We start from the raw sequence: 15,625 nt of genomic DNA, 5'->3' as shown, positions 1-15,625 counted from the left end.
AACAAAAATGGTATCGAAATTATGATTTTTATTTTTATAATCGTGAAAAGTTTCTGTAATACGATGCTATACATGATTTTTTAGTAAGGCCAATCCACTGGATATTAATCTGTTTCGAAGCCATACTGGATTACAATTAACCTTTCTTTAGATAAAAATAATTGAAGGAAAAGTTTAGACACTGCTAGTAGTTTTAACGTTCTTATAAAACAGTTCCAAACGGTACAAGATTGTTGTCTAAATGTAGAACGACTAAAATGTAATAGGTATTGCAATGGATGTAGAATATACGTGGATACTATGACAAGGGAAAAAATTTCGTCAATTTTGTATATCAAGTAGAGGGAAGGGTATTGGACATTGACAAAGGGGTGGAATGGGGACTATCGTTCTTATAGCCAGCTACAAGTTTTACTTTATTAGAGTAACGTAATCTGGTGTAAGATCCAAGTAATAATCCATTGGTATTGCAATATCATGAGTTTTTCTGATTACATATTATTTTTCTTTCATCTTTCTTTGACTTTTGTCATTTTTCCTCTTAACCCTTTTCTAGCATTTTCTAAGAATTTTTTCAATCTATACTTTGCTTGGTTAGTTTTGTTTGATAACAGATTGTTTTAAGCAGAAGATTTTTTTCTCATGGACTTTTGCTACTAAAAGAGGATATTTATGAATTTATGATCTTAAAATTCTAAAATTAGGTGAGAAATTGTAACAAAGTATTTTTTCAATTTAAAACTTTCCTAAAGAAAAATAATCATTCATTTCAAATTAGAAAATTTGATCCTTTTAATTGCAAAAGTTTTTATATCTGTTTTCGTTGGGTAACTAGTATAAATATTCACAATGCTACTTGAAAGTTCAGATATTCATTTACTCCCTAGGAGGGAAGGGAGTCGACTCTCCCCTTTAAATTTAGTTTCTGGGTATAGTCCCTTTCGTACCAACGCCCCTTAAGGGGCGATTTATCGAATTTTCAAAATGGCTTTTAGTAGGTTAGGTTAGGTTATATTGGGTTAGGTGATTGCCCCGCAGGGGCTAGAAATAGGATAAATAATACTGTGAAAATACGAAGAAAGGGGCGTCACCACGAAAGTAAAAAAAAATAGTGGTGAGTATTTTTTCCAAGGTTGATTGAAGGGTGGAGGTTTGAAAAGTTGTAAACCTTCCCCAGCTTCAATATAAATGAAAACCATATTTACTTTACAACTGCCATTAAAGCTAAATATGTCTTATTATTTTGCTAAGATTCAAAGAACCAAAGAGAATTGATTATATATTAGGGTGGGTCGATTTTGGACATTTTTATCTGAGACCTTAGCGGGAACTTGCACATCATTTTCATAAGTATAATACACCTCTGGATGATTTAAAATTTATCTTAAGTCAAAAAACTGTTGATTTCCACACATGTCATTGTATAGCTATGTTTTAATAGGAGTAAACAATTTATTGAATAAGAAAGAACCTTGAGGAGTAGAATCAGGAACTTTTGTTCATTTCATAATATCTCTTTCTTAGCCTTAGAAATGACAAAAATACTGCCTTTTTTTGTGGAGAATTTGCCAACTTTTAGAGGTTTTTTGAGAGCTTTGAACGACAAAAGTTTCTGATCTTCAAATTATGAATTTCTAATATATTTCCATGTCTATCTATCTCCCTCTCTTTTATATTACCAAAATCTCACTCTGCCAGTCTGTCCATCCATGTGAAATTAAAGATCTCAGAAAATGCCGATTTAAAATTTATTGTAATTTTTAGGGAAAGATAAATGTCTTGAGATGGTTTTATGATAGTTTACTGTCATTCTTATAATGGCATCAGCTAGTCCTTTTATTAAAGTAGTAATGATATTTTTATTGTCTGTAGCTTAAGATTTCGAAAACTTAGGAACTGATTGAAATTTCTTTTTCAGGGAATCTCGACATAAGTCCCAGCTGGTTTCAGGCAATTTTAGTTTTAGATTTAAGGCTTGGGATAGTTTTACTTTGTAAGCTATGTTACCGCCGTCTTTTCCCACATTGAAGATGTGAGATGCTCAGCCAATAGGATGAAATAAAGCGCTTGTAATTTTAGTTTTTTAAAGTAAATTTTTTATTGAGTTTTGATCCTTGTTTTAGATATTTAAAAATATTAAGTTTGTTTTAAATATAAAATGAATATCTTACTTAGAAGTTACCACTGGTCGGCCCAATGGTCCGTTGAAAACTAACCATTAACATGGCAGTTACATTCATTTTCAGCCTCTAGCAACACCCCCTCTCCCCCTCTCTCTCACTCTCTCTCACTCTCTCTCACTCTCTCTCACTCTCTCTCTCTCTCACTCTCTCTCTCTCACTCTCTCTCTCTCTCTCTCTCTCTCTCTCTCTCTCTCTCTCTCTCTCTCTCTCTCTCTATCTATCTCTCTCTATCTCTCTATCTCTCTCTCTTTGTTTCTCTCTCTCTATCTATCTCTCTCTCTTTCATTTGATCATGGGTGTTAGTTAATGGTAGAAATACTAAAGAGGTTAACCTCTAAAGGGCTTTAAAAAAAGTGTTCATACAATAACGTCCATTAAACTACACATTTATAAACAGAAATAAAAAAAGCAGGAATGACAAAATACATAAGAAGCGAAGCACAAAACGTCGAAAGGACAAAGGACAAAATGAGATGTAGAGCAGATGTTAAGTTGTTATAACAAAGAAAAGACTGAGGTCCAATATACAAAAACTTAAAGTACATCACAATGTTTATTAATTAAGAACAATTAAGGTTCATTTATCAGGAATAATTTTCTATTTCTATTTTCTCATGCTGTAATATCACTTAATTTTTAAATTTGAAGTCTCTAAGTCAAAATTTGCAGTCACAGGAGGCTTTTGAAAACTTCTGGATACCTGGAGGATCAGGACCTGCAGGATCATACCTGGAACCTGAAATTGACTTGAACACCTATATTTCTAATAAGGATTTACTGCTATAGGATAATTTAGTATTTTAGTAAGATAAAATGCTTTGTTAAAGTCAAAAAATATTTTTGCTCTTTACTTGGATGACCCTGCCAGGTTTGCTGGCATCCTGTGTCCGCCAGGATAAAGATATCTCTTAGTTATGTGTCAAACACACAGAAAATAAGATAGAAAAATCCGCTAATGGTTAAGGAAAAAAATCAGATAGGAAGGTGACATTTGGCTATTAATTACATTAGTCCCCCAAAGTTTTATAATAACGTTTTCTTATTATTCGTTGGCTCAAAATCTTTGGGGACTTTTGTAGTATTTTGATTGGTTGGTTCATTACGTTAAGTGTCCAAACGTTACAACCACTTATTGTAATCAATAGAATGGGTAATTTTTTGTATTATAGTTGGGGATGTCTATCAATTTATCAGCCATTGCCTTATCCCTTTAGATGCCTGGATAAAATGTTGAATATATGATTAGAATGGTTTCATGTCTTTACATTATGCCTTTGAAAAGTCACTCTGATATTGTCTTTTAAATCTTTTAATAAATTTCATTGAACTGTAAATTACACTTATAACAAAAGTTTTATAATCACGTTATCTTATTCGTGGGCTTAAAAACTTTGGGTGCTTTTATTGAATTTCCAGTGGTTGTTTCCAAACTAGTAGTGTATAAACTTTTCAACCAAAGATTTAGTCTGCAAAAGGGATAATTTTGCTTATCCCCATTGAAAACGTATATTTATTCATTGTCCCTTGTCTTATCCGTTAAGCTTTAGGACTATCTCTTTCAGCTCAGGCGATTTATATGTTGAATCCATGAATAGCTGACGTCATTATAATGTGAACAACATGAATATAAGGATCATATTATGCTTATATTACATGTGCTGTTAATTCATCACCAAAACTATAATTATAAAGTAATAAATCTTAAAAAACATTAAAAAATGTCAAAGTGTTATTTTATTTTAGTGCAATCGTCTAGGGGCTGTCGGGTTTGAGCCTGTAACATACCATGTCATGAAAAGAGACGTTAAAATTGTATCAGGGAAATGTGATTCTGACAAACAATTCTAGGTGAAATTTTCCCCCAAACCTCTTCCCCTTTTCTCCCCTTTGTTACCCACTTTCCTTTCAGTTACACAAAAAAAATAAGTTTTACTCCAACTTTACTCAATTAAAATATTTAATTTTCGGCAATTTCAAATGGAATTAATTGGCTGAATAGCAGCCCCTGTTTCATCAACAGCTGGGTAACATTTGGAACCTCCAGATCATGGAATCAAAGGTTTTAAGGTCTGTTAGACTTTGGATTACTAAATTAATATGAGTCGATTTTATTTCAGCTATGACGACTATAAGTAAATACCATAAAACATAAACATATCTATTCGGACATTAAGATTAAAACATAGTCATAAAATCAAAATATTAAAAGATACAAATACAATAAAAATTAATATAACAATAAACAATCTAAATCCTAATCAGTTCTGCTCGGGTAACCATGAATAGAACACTATGGATCTGTCTACTTTGGCCAAACATAAAAAATATAATCGATATTATTCAGGCATATTATATTTTGTCAGCCATTACCATTTTTATTTGTGTTTATACTACATATAGTAGAGTGTTTGAGGTTTGGCAAGCTATAATTATCAAAGAACTCAAAAGAAAATGGCGGTTGCCCTAAAATTTTTTAGTCCAGAGTCCCCCCCTTTTTTTTGAAAGTTCTCTCATTTTCCTATACCTTACAGTCCTGTAATAATTGATAGCAGGTTTTGTACAAAATCTTTGTGGCTTAATGTCAGTGGATTATGGGCTAGATCCTTGATTCTTCAAGAGGTCGAATTATAATCTCCCCCCCCCCTCATTCAAGATATTTTGAGGACTTTTTGCTTCGCCCCCTTCCCACAAGGACAGAAAAACAGCTTAAACCTTCCCTAGATTTCATAAAAGAAATATTGGAAGCTATGTAAATCTTTACTAACTTGTAAGATTCAATCGTGTCTTTAGTTGAACACATAATTTGAGGTTTTAAGTTAATGGAAAATTTAAGAAAGTTGTAAGATTGGAATTTACTGATTATTGGCTGATGTAAAACTTTAATTTTAAAATGTACATATAATCCTCATAATAAAGTTACAGGGTGTTTGTCTGTTTGTACCAAAGGATTTCGCTAACCGCTGAACCTATATGGTTATCCTTTACAGAGTAGCTTCACATAGGTCTTGGTAGGTTTTATTACTATTTTGGCGGAGTTTAACACTAGAACCCCCCCTCCCAAATTATTTTTATTTTTTATTTCTATTATTAATCTAAAAAAATGGGTAAAAGAATTCAACTTCCCCCTCCTCAAGTGCCCCTAGAGGCCTCTAGGGGGCGTAGCCACTACTATCTAAATATAGTTATAAAGTACGTTTCTTTGTATAGTTTTATGACACTGAAGTTTTGCATGTTTATTACTTTTTATTACCCTTTGTTATAGTTTTAATAGTTGAACAAGGTTGACAGCAGCCATAAATAGCAAAGTACAAATAATCACGAAATAGACAAATGGATAAATTGAGAATATCAGATGTTCAGTTGTCATAACAAAGAAAATAAAGAGAGATAGTATATAAAAGCTGAAAGACAATCACGAAACCTTTAAATAATCATATTTATGTCTTTTTGAGCATGGCCGACAGACAGATGGACAAAACAATGATTTAGCTTTAATAGCAGCCGAGAAAATCACATTTCTTCCGTAGCGTTACTAACTGACTGGCAGACAGACAAAGTGAATCAATCATACACTAGCTTTCCTACCAAATTAAAACTAAACTAAATTGTCCCGAATTGACGATGCATTTTAATCAATTTGTGCAAACAAAATTGAAAAAATATGGTTATATTTTAATAGGCTTCGTTCCTGACAAATCATGGGAAGTGGGGTATCAAAACCCCTCCTGAATATTAAGGGTCTGATTTCCCTCTTTTTACCCTCACTAGGTTTCACTGTTTAACCCTGTGTACGCCCCTAGACCCAACCCTACAGAAAAGAAGTCTTTTCTATATAGTTCTTGTAATTTTTAACTTCTCCTTGAAAATAATCAAAATATGCCTAAGCAAGAGACGTCACCGAAACTGTCCCAATTTTGTATAACTTTTGCGGAACAAGTTCCAATTACGTCATATTTTTCTTTCCCGAAAAAGGGAGGGGGGGAAGAAAATCTCTTCAAAAGAGATGGGGAAAACCCCCTTTTCTCCCATCTCTTTTTTCTTCCCCCCTTCCCTTTTTTTTCTTTCCCCCTTCTCTTTTTCGGGAAAGAAAAATATGACGTAATTGGAACTTGTTCCGCAAAAGTTATACAAAATTGGGACAGTTTCGGTGACGTCTAAGCAAGACTAATAAATATATCTCTTTTACTTATATTTTATTTCATTTTACAAAAAAAAAATACTTATTTCATTCATAAAAAATATTTTATTAAAAATTCATAAACAAAAAAGGTTGCTGACAAAGTGTATTGTTTAAAAATAGTAGAAAATTACATTAATTTATGAATTTTTTGATTAATATTCGAGTTTTATTGAATTTATTGAACTAAATTATACTTAATGATAAGTTTTCTGGGAAAAAAGAAAATGTAAAATTCATATAATTTTATTAATTTGAACAAAAATAAGAATGACAACATCTATTCATTAATGATTCTTAAAAATATAAGTCAATTTATTATCACAACAGCCAAAAAAAACGAAAGGAGGAATGAATTTGTATAGTTATTTTTAAACATCTAGATGTTTTAAATGGAAGAGTCATTTACAACTATTTAAAACATAATTGTTATTTAGCAGGTTTTTTTAAAACCTGTAGACATCTACCTTAAATATCTGCTGCTAAAATGATATTTGCAACAAGGAAATTTCAAGTCCTTCAAAGCAACAAAGAGGTACCGACAAAAAAGATCAATTTCTCTATTTTACAGATAATTATTTACTGGCAATTCTCTTTTTTTTTGCTGTGCTACTTAAGAAACAATTGTTGTAAGGGCAAATCTTTTACAATTTCTGCGGTTAGCCTAGGAATTTGGGTTTTCATAGACAAGGTTTAAGAAACTCGAATGCCTTGGATGGCCTTATAATTCTTATAGAATGTAACCTATTCTTATTTTTGTACTTACAAAATTTATGATTAGTTCCATAACTTTGTTCAATAAAACTATTCAAAATATCAGACCATTGATGTATAACTAAATCCGTGTAAAAATTGACAGTCTATTAATAAATTGCCACTTATGGTGACAAAGTTTCTTGACCATTTCTATATAAATAATGTGTTTTTACGTTAGCATGGACGATTAAGATCATTACCAAGCTTTATAATGAAGTTTTATTGCTTTGTTGAATCGTATATAGCGGATGTTTTATTTTTTCTTTCTTGTGGAGAAAATGGATAGTAGGTGCGTTCTACTTGTATGTATGTGTAACGCATTTTAGACTGTTTGACTTAAGAGATACAAAAAGAGATAAATAGCTAATGTTAAGAATTCACGTGATATTACACGTGACCATTTGACTTAACTTGGATGCTGTACGTATTGGTGCAAAAAATGGGGACAATTTTAAATTGATTTGACGGGGCTGTTTATTTACGTCACAAGTGAGGGGAAAGAAAAGGGAAGGAGGAAAGAAACCCCCTAGAAAAGAGATGGGGGTATGACGTCACACGCCAAAACAATTTGAAATTTGTCCCCATTTTTTGCACCAATACGTACAGCATTCTTAACTTGTAGAGTAGCTTTGCCCCCCCCCCCCCCAAAAAAAAAAAATCACCAAAAAACATATAATCAATAAATGGTTAATTCTGTTTCATTAAATATTACTAAAGATATATTTGACATTTTCCTTAAATCAAAAAACTGGTACGTTCAAGGTAGGGGGGGGGGGGGGGGAATTGAAATGCAATTACCCTCCAAACAAATTTACACCCCATCCCCCCCCCCCCAACAAAAATTCAAACTTTATATACCCCCTCTAAAAAAAAGCTTGGGCGTCTGTGATCAAAAAGTTATTCAAATCAAGAAATTCGTGTAGTCAAAAGCTTTGTTAATGTCTAACTGTTAAAAATAAAAAAAATATGTTTAATTTTTAACGAGATGCTTTTCTACATTTATGATTTAAGAACTGTCCATACCCAATAGTAACGTATAAATCTTATCGTTGATTCAGAAATGTTAGAATTGCCCTATCAATCTTTTGTTCAGATATCTACATACTGTTGAATATTAAAGCGTCATTACTTTGCATTTCTGTAAAATATTAAATAGAAAAAATATCTAAAAAGAAGTTAAAAAATTGGTTTAATTAATGAAACTGTAAGGTACTTAAAATAAACGGATTTATTGTGTGATAATATGGTGTCTAATACTCATTCGTAAATATGTCTCCAATCATAAATTCTCTATTATTCGTACTGTTAAGTCAAAGGGGGAAAAACTAAGACTTATTTTTGATATATGTACAATTTGTAACTTGTAAATTTAAAACAGAATTTCAGATAATTTATTAGATACTTTGTGCTTCTGACCATATGGTTAAATTTGTCTGTATGTCTTCTTATTTCAATGTTTCAATATCTATCCTTATACTAAAGTAACAGGATGTTTGTCTGTGTGTCTGTACCAAAGGATCTCGCTAACCGCTGAACCAATTGGGTTCTCCTTAACAGGGTAGATTCTCATATGTCCTGGGAAGGGTTTTAACTATTTTGTGGGAGTGTACCACCACCCTCCCAAGAGAAATCACAATAAAATCAAATAAATTTAAATATTTCCGCCGCGTAATTTTGCTAGCGTAGTGTTGCTAGCATTGTCTCGCTAGCGTAGTCTCAGTAGCGTAGTCTTGCTAGCCACTAGCATAGTCTCACTAGCATAGTCGCGCTGCGTAGAAGCATGAATTTAACAGCTGATAACATAGACAAGTTATTTCTCAAATTAGATATTCAAAAAAAAAACATTTAAATGCCAATAGAGGCCTCTAGGGGCGTAGCCGCTAGTTTTTTTTATAAAGTAATAAGGCTTTTTGGACTGTCCATTAAGATCTTACTAAAGCCTGGCACTATTGAGCACTAGCTGGTTTTTAGCTATTTTTGTCTTTAATTTTTTTTCTCTACCAGTTATTTAAAAACAACAAATCTTGAAAATAAATAATGTTTCACCATTATGAATGCTCTGATCACCTGCTAAGAATATTTTATCAGATGACAGGGTTTTCTTAGTGAAAAATAGATTGTTGAATATTGTATTATGATATCTATCAGCATTGCAAGTATATTATTCTAGCATGCAATTATATGCTTAAAGTTGAGTGATTTTAAATCTGCTCAGTGTAAAATCATCAATATTTTTTAAAAAGCTTTTTTGAATGTTTATCTGAACAAGGTTATAAGTTTCAACAATTATTAAACAATTCTTTTTATTAATATGGCCAATAATAAGGCCTGAGATATTTTAGTACTTTTCACCAGTATATCATTTATGACTTAACTTTTGCTTCTCTTTTTCTTTATAATTATCCCTATTTGAATATTTCCAGCATAAATCATGAAGACTCTCTTCTCACCAGAGACGAGGGTTCAAGAGATTTATTGTAGTTCTGCTACTAAACTGTATGTCTGTCTGTAGGTGAAAGTAACAACCTTAAAAAACTGTTTGAAGTCTAAACCTAACCCAAACAAGGCAATCTTTATCACAAAAAAATTTTGACATAACCAAACAAGTTTGAGGCTTAGTTGTGGCTTACATGCAACTGACAAGCCCTGCATGTTTTCTTCTATTTTAACTGTAGATTTATTTACTGTTTCCTTTTTCTTTCTTTGTATGCCATAGCAGTCTTTTTTAAAAATAGAGTTTTTCGTTTTTAAACTTATTATGCATGATAATAATATTTAATAGAACAAAAAGACAATCTAGTTATATCTTGTAATTGCTGCGCAACCCATGCATATAATTGTTCTAGGGTCTCCATATTCTTAATAATGTTAGTTATGATATTTCTTGACCTAAACCATTTATGAAAACACATTAAGCATCATAATAATATTTATTATACAATATACAGTACAGTACTCACAGTTATTTACATAATTATTTCCATGAAACATCACAGAGGGTGTTTTTCAATTGATATGAAGTTCTTCGTTTATTTTTATGCTTAGAGAACAAGCTGAATTGTGTGTTTTATTTATCACATTTATATTTTATGACAAAATAGAATCATTAGTTTTATGTCTGTCTTATTGTCCTATGATTTAACGTTCAAATACCAAATAAAATGGATTATTATTATTATTATTTGATTCTTTATTTGTCTTTATCATTTACTTACAAAGATTACATTAAAAGTATAACAATATTAATTTAAAACTCATTTAAAATATTCAAGTTGGATAAAAATTGTTTATGTACACATATATGAAAGAATATCATTTTAAAATTACATTGGTTAAATAAAAATGATTTTTACAATCTGTGACATTCCCTTCGTTCAGTCATATTTTAATTCCTCAGATTATAATGGATCACATTTAAGGTGTGATTCGCAAACTGAATAAAGAAAGGAGGGGCAGGGAAGCTTTATTAAGAGCAGATTGCTCTAACACTTTTAAGTACAAGGGTCGCCAGAGGATGAATTAAGGATAATTTTCGACTGGTCCCTTACCTTATTATTGCCCCTATAACTCAAGTCACAGATCCTGGGCAGGGACAGTTTTATTAAGAGCAGCATGCTCTAACATTGTTAGGTACAAGGGTCGCCAGAGGATGAATTAAGGATAATTTTCGACTGGTCCCTTACCTTGGTATTGCCCCTATAACTCAAGACACAGATCCTGTGGTATTCCCCTAGCCCAGTCATCAATAAAGCCTCTAAAAAAATAGTGTATCACATATAAGATGTGTTTAGCAGACTGAATTAAGATGAGAGGGGCAGGGACAGGTATTCTGATAATAGACAGCTCTGACCCTGTTAGGTTTAAGAGTCGCCAGAGGATCATTATCGACTGGTCCCTTACCTAGGTATTTACCCTGTATAGCATACTTGAGCTGACTAACCGACAGAGTAAAATGGATTATTAAGTCAGTCTATAATTTTTTAATGTTACTGAATTAGCAATTATGAAAAACTTTCTGCTAATCTTGCCATGCTACCTATGTAATACTAATTTGTCATGCGACTTGAACTTAAAAGGTTAACATCATTTTGGCAAATACAATATGCAGAATTATTTTATTTTTTGTTTAATATGTCCCAATTGACAAACAATCTAAAAGTAGCGGAGGTTCAATAATATCAAAGAAACTTTTTTCATCTCTCTCTTTGATGATTTATGTGAAAAGGCTATAATTTGGTATTGCCGAATTTTTCTACTGTTATATTCAAACTGTACAAATCCAACAAGTGATTATTTTCAACAGACGACAAAAAAAAGAAAATTAAGGTTAGAATTATGAGTATTTCTTGGCTGAATGAATAACTTGTAACTATTTGATAAGGGGGTATTTATAATTTGTATTTATGGGGAGGGTGTATTCACCCCCTTCTCATCCAATAAGATCGCATAGCCAATCTTCTCTCAGGGTCTGATATCACTACAAAACCTAAATAAAAACTTTTTAAATCAGCGCATCTACTTTATTAATAGTATCTTCCAGTGAGTCCATATAATTATTTTTAATCATGTTATAGATAAATTATTTTAAAGCAATGAATTTACTATTACATAGATCTTACACTAGACGAACTGACCATTAAGTGATGTCCATGTTCGTAACCCAAATTAGACACAGTTTTTCCCCTATCATAATATCCATGTATATTTTATATCCATTTTTAAAGCTATTGAAAGAAATACAAAACAAATTTTAGTTAATGTTGTGCATCAAGGACATAATCATCAGTCAATAACATCAGACTAGAACAAATATTCTAATTTGTTGGCCTTGGAATCACTATTCCAAAATAATAGGATGATTATATCATAAAAAAATTTGGTCAAAAGTTAAAACTCAGCATTTTTTAGGTGGACTTACGGATGATCGATTGATCAATCCTAATAATATAAAAGCTTCGCTAAAGATTACCTCCTGAATTACCCTCTGATGATTTATTTTCTTCTTGTTCAGATTTGTTTCTTCTGTTATTCTTATTTCTACTGTTTTTATTTCTATTATTTCTCCTTAATATCATTTAATTATAATTATTAAAAAAAAAACATAATAATAGTGTGGTAATATGGCAGCAGACGGACGGGTATTTTACAGAGTTGCTACGCAGTGGCTTATCAAGTCAAGCCTTCTGCACTAATCCTATTATATCACCATTCACCTCATGACCGCAGATGACCCCGTCGGCAGCGGTCAGATTGGACGGGCTAAATAGGGGAGGGGCACGGACACTTAGCAACCCCGCGCCCCTCAGGCAACTATTCAACCGGGAGATGGTGCCTTCCCTTTTACTACAGCTTACCCCACAGATGTCTACCGCCGCGGGCTACGCCCTTGTCTCCCACACCCCCTTCAAACCTAACTTATTGTTTTAATCTATTTTGTATATATATAGTAACCACCCATTGTAAATGTATTCAGTTTAAATATAATTTCTGTATGAGTAAATCCTGCTAGTTTGTTTTGGTAGAATACTTCAAGGCTAGGGGCTCATTGGATTCGAACTCGCAACCGGTGAGCTGAAACGCTTCGGCTTACCACAACTTGGTGTCAGCGTGTTTCAATCGAGCCCTACAGAAACTAGCCAATTCTACCTCTGATTGGACCCTTTTGCAAGTAAGGGGACAGTCAGCTGCCAACTGAGAAGCCAACTGACCCGCGAGACGGCCTTTTTAGGTCGATTTTCCATCATTTTGAACGCATTATGTAGGCCTCTGGCCTACGGCAAGCAGATTTAGCCTGCTAAAAGTGCCAGTTTACGGCGTTTTTCCGTACCGTGTGGGAGTAGCGCTAGGTGCGCAGCCACGGTAATCGGATAATTTAGCTGAGACGGCTACAGAACTGAGTCTAAATTGGCAAGTGTAGCTGGGACAAGCCCCAGGACACCCAGGCCAAACCTACGAGACGGACAGCTAAGTGCTGGTCTCCCTGAGAAGGCAATGTGTGGCTGCGAAGCTTCAGCACACAAGTAAGGCCTACCACTGCGACGGATAGCAGAATTTGAGCCAAAGGTACGGCAGGACGGGACATTCCCTGCCGTTACCTCCCAGGATTCGAACCCGAGGCGCTGCAGGAAGGGCCATTCCCTGCCGCCATCTTTCGGGATTCGAACCAGCGGCGCTGCAGGACGGGACATTCCCTGCCGCCGCCAGCCATCGACCCTTGCAGGACGAACATTCCCTGCTGCCATCGCTTCCAGAATCACGCCTAGAGCTCCTAGTGATAACTACACATAAGTGTTTATAAATGTCAACCAAGTGATAAAAAAAAAGAAATATAAAATTGTTGACCCAGTGATAATTGATAAGCTCTAGTGATTCGAAGCTACAGTATAAGCCACCACCAGCGGTCTACACACACCATGGTAAGCGATACTACCATAGCTGGGGTTCGGCCACCGCCGAAGTTTCTGCCGACCCCAGCAGAGCGGGAGGCCCCCTTGTCTCAAGGGCAGGACCTCCACTTCCCCTGCCACATCAGGGTGAGGTTCCCTACTCCTGACCCTGCCCAGCACGTACAGGTTGATGCCATGGTAGATTCTGGCAACCGTGTACCAGGGTCTGCTGTTATTTCTGAACACCTCATGCACGCAATGGGCGTGCAGCGGATGTTGGTTCCAGACAACACCCAAATCCTGACTGCTAATGAGGAAGGGCAACCCCTTCAGGTAATTGGAAAATTATATGAATTATATATGGCAGTCTCACACACTCTTATACTCCATCTGTACCACGTGACTGTGGTACGGAATCTCTCACACCCTCTGAACTTAGGAGGGTACTTTCTCAAGGAGTTCGGAACTAGGCTCTGTTTCGACATGCAACCCCCCTGCTTGTGGGTGCGTGGGGAGTTTATCCCACTCCGTGGCGTCCCCATAGACTGGGAGACAGCCGAGAGAGAGTTGAGTTACGAGGGGCCTCTGCCAGGCCCACTGCCAGAGCAGCCGCGTGTAGTCGAGAAAGGCACGCACTGGGTGGATGCTGCGCTGAACGCCCACAGGGGGACCAACCTGCTAGCCATGGGAGTGCCCCCAGTGCCCAAGGTGCCTCTGGAGAGCCTGCCAACGACGTTTCCCGAGATTTCCAGCCCTCCAGAGCCAATCTTCTCCGCCGATACCTTTATCAACGGCCAGCCGTGTCCACCTGGCCCCCTCTACCTGGGGCCCCCAGCAACCCAACCGGCCAAGTCCGAGCCCAGGCCCGTCAAGTTGCGGTCTGATGCACTCGGAGCCGCGCCCAGCCCCCAGGAATCAGCCTCTCCCGGCGCCGTGCCCGTCAAGTCGTGGCCGGACGCCCTCGGAGCCACGCATGGCTCCGATGCCTCAGCCTCTCCCGGCGCCGAGCCCGTCAAGTTGCGGCCGAACGCCCCCGGAGCCAAGGCTGGCATCGACAACCCGGCCTCTCCTAGTGCCGAGCCCGTCAAATCGTGGCCGAGCGCCCTCGGAGCCACGCATGGCTCCGACACCTCAGCCCCTCCCGGCGCCGAGCCCGTCAAATCGCGGCCGGTGGCTCCCGGAGCCGAAGCTGACCCAGTGCCAGCCACTTACAGGCTAAGTGCTGTCACTCCAACCAATGGCCAACCACCCCAACTCTGTACGGCCAAGCGGGTGGTCTTACCTGGACGCGGCGTCATGGCTGTCCCTGTTGAGCTAGTGGGACACCGCACCAAGGAGGCCATCCAGCTGTCTGCCCCAGAACAGAGGTTTGGGGAGTATCTTGTCATACCAGAAGGCCTGTATGCGCACAGGCCTGGCTCCGCCAGCGTGTTCCGAGTGCTGGTGGTAAATGAGGGGGAGATGCCTCTCCTGCTGAACGCCGGCCTCCCCGTGGCTGGGGAGCTGGTGAAGCCCGACATTCTGGAGGTCTCCGACAAGCCTCCCCCTCGCATCCATTCGTTCCAAGAACCTGTTGAGCCCCCAGATATGCAGCAGCTGTGGGCAGCCCTTGAGATGGAGGAGAATGAATTTCTGCGCAAGGACCCCCTGCTCAAGAAGGAGGTCTGGACCCTGCTGTCAGAGTACAGGGACGTCTTCTCCAACTCTACCCCAGGCTGCACTGATGTAGTAGAGCTACAGTTGCGCCTCAAGCCAGGGACCCAGCCGATCTGCCAGAGATTTCGTGATCTGAACCCGCGGCAGGAGGCTGAGCTGGAAAAACAACTGGACACATGGTTGCAAGAAGGAGTCATAGAGCCTTCGGACTCAGCCTGGAGCAGCCCCCTGGTGCCTATCAAGAAGAAGGACGGGAGCACCCGCTGGGCCGTTGACTACAGGGCCCTCAACAAGTGTCTTGAGCTGGACAGCTACCCCTTGCCCAGGATCCAGCAGCTGGTAGAACGAGCTGGGGGACACCGCGTCTACAGTGCCTTAGACGCGGTGGCTGCGTACTACACCATCCGAGTGTCCGAGGATAGCCGGCCCTGCACCGCCTTCACCACCCCCAGAGGCTTGTACCAATG

At 37.0% G+C, this 15,625-nt stretch overlaps 2 protein-coding genes across 3 annotated transcripts in view; both read right to left on the bottom strand.

Moving 5' to 3' along the window:
* The window catches only part of LOC145328515 (uncharacterized), a 36,194-nt gene extending 33,963 nt beyond the window's left edge, over positions 1-2,231 (bottom strand). For both annotated transcript variants that reach the window (XM_080172224.1, XM_080172225.1), the window contains exon 1: positions 2,172-2,231. The gene's annotated coding sequence lies outside the window, so the exon portion shown is untranslated. The remainder of the gene's footprint in view (positions 1-2,171) is intronic.
* Positions 2,232-10,453: 8,222 nt separating this feature from the next.
* The window catches only part of LOC145328513 (uncharacterized), a 65,484-nt gene continuing 60,312 nt past the window's right edge, over positions 10,454-15,625 (bottom strand). Inside the window, exons 23-24 of the mRNA XM_080172223.1 lie at positions 12,086-12,180; positions 10,454-11,602 (exon numbers count right to left, since the gene is read on the bottom strand). Of these exons, the coding sequence (XP_080028349.1) occupies positions 11,535-11,602; positions 12,086-12,180 (163 nt within the window). The 3' untranslated portion in view covers positions 10,454-11,534. The remainder of the gene's footprint in view (positions 11,603-12,085; positions 12,181-15,625) is intronic.

The sequence above is a fragment of the Acartia tonsa genome, chromosome 9, assembly GCF_053477335.1.
Source record: "Acartia tonsa isolate MP-2025a chromosome 9, ASM5347733v1, whole genome shotgun sequence".
Lineage (NCBI taxonomy): Eukaryota > Metazoa > Arthropoda > Copepoda > Calanoida > Acartiidae > Acartia > Acartia tonsa.
The sequence above is the reverse complement of the archived record's forward strand: the minus strand, read 5'-3'. Positions and strand labels throughout refer to the sequence as shown.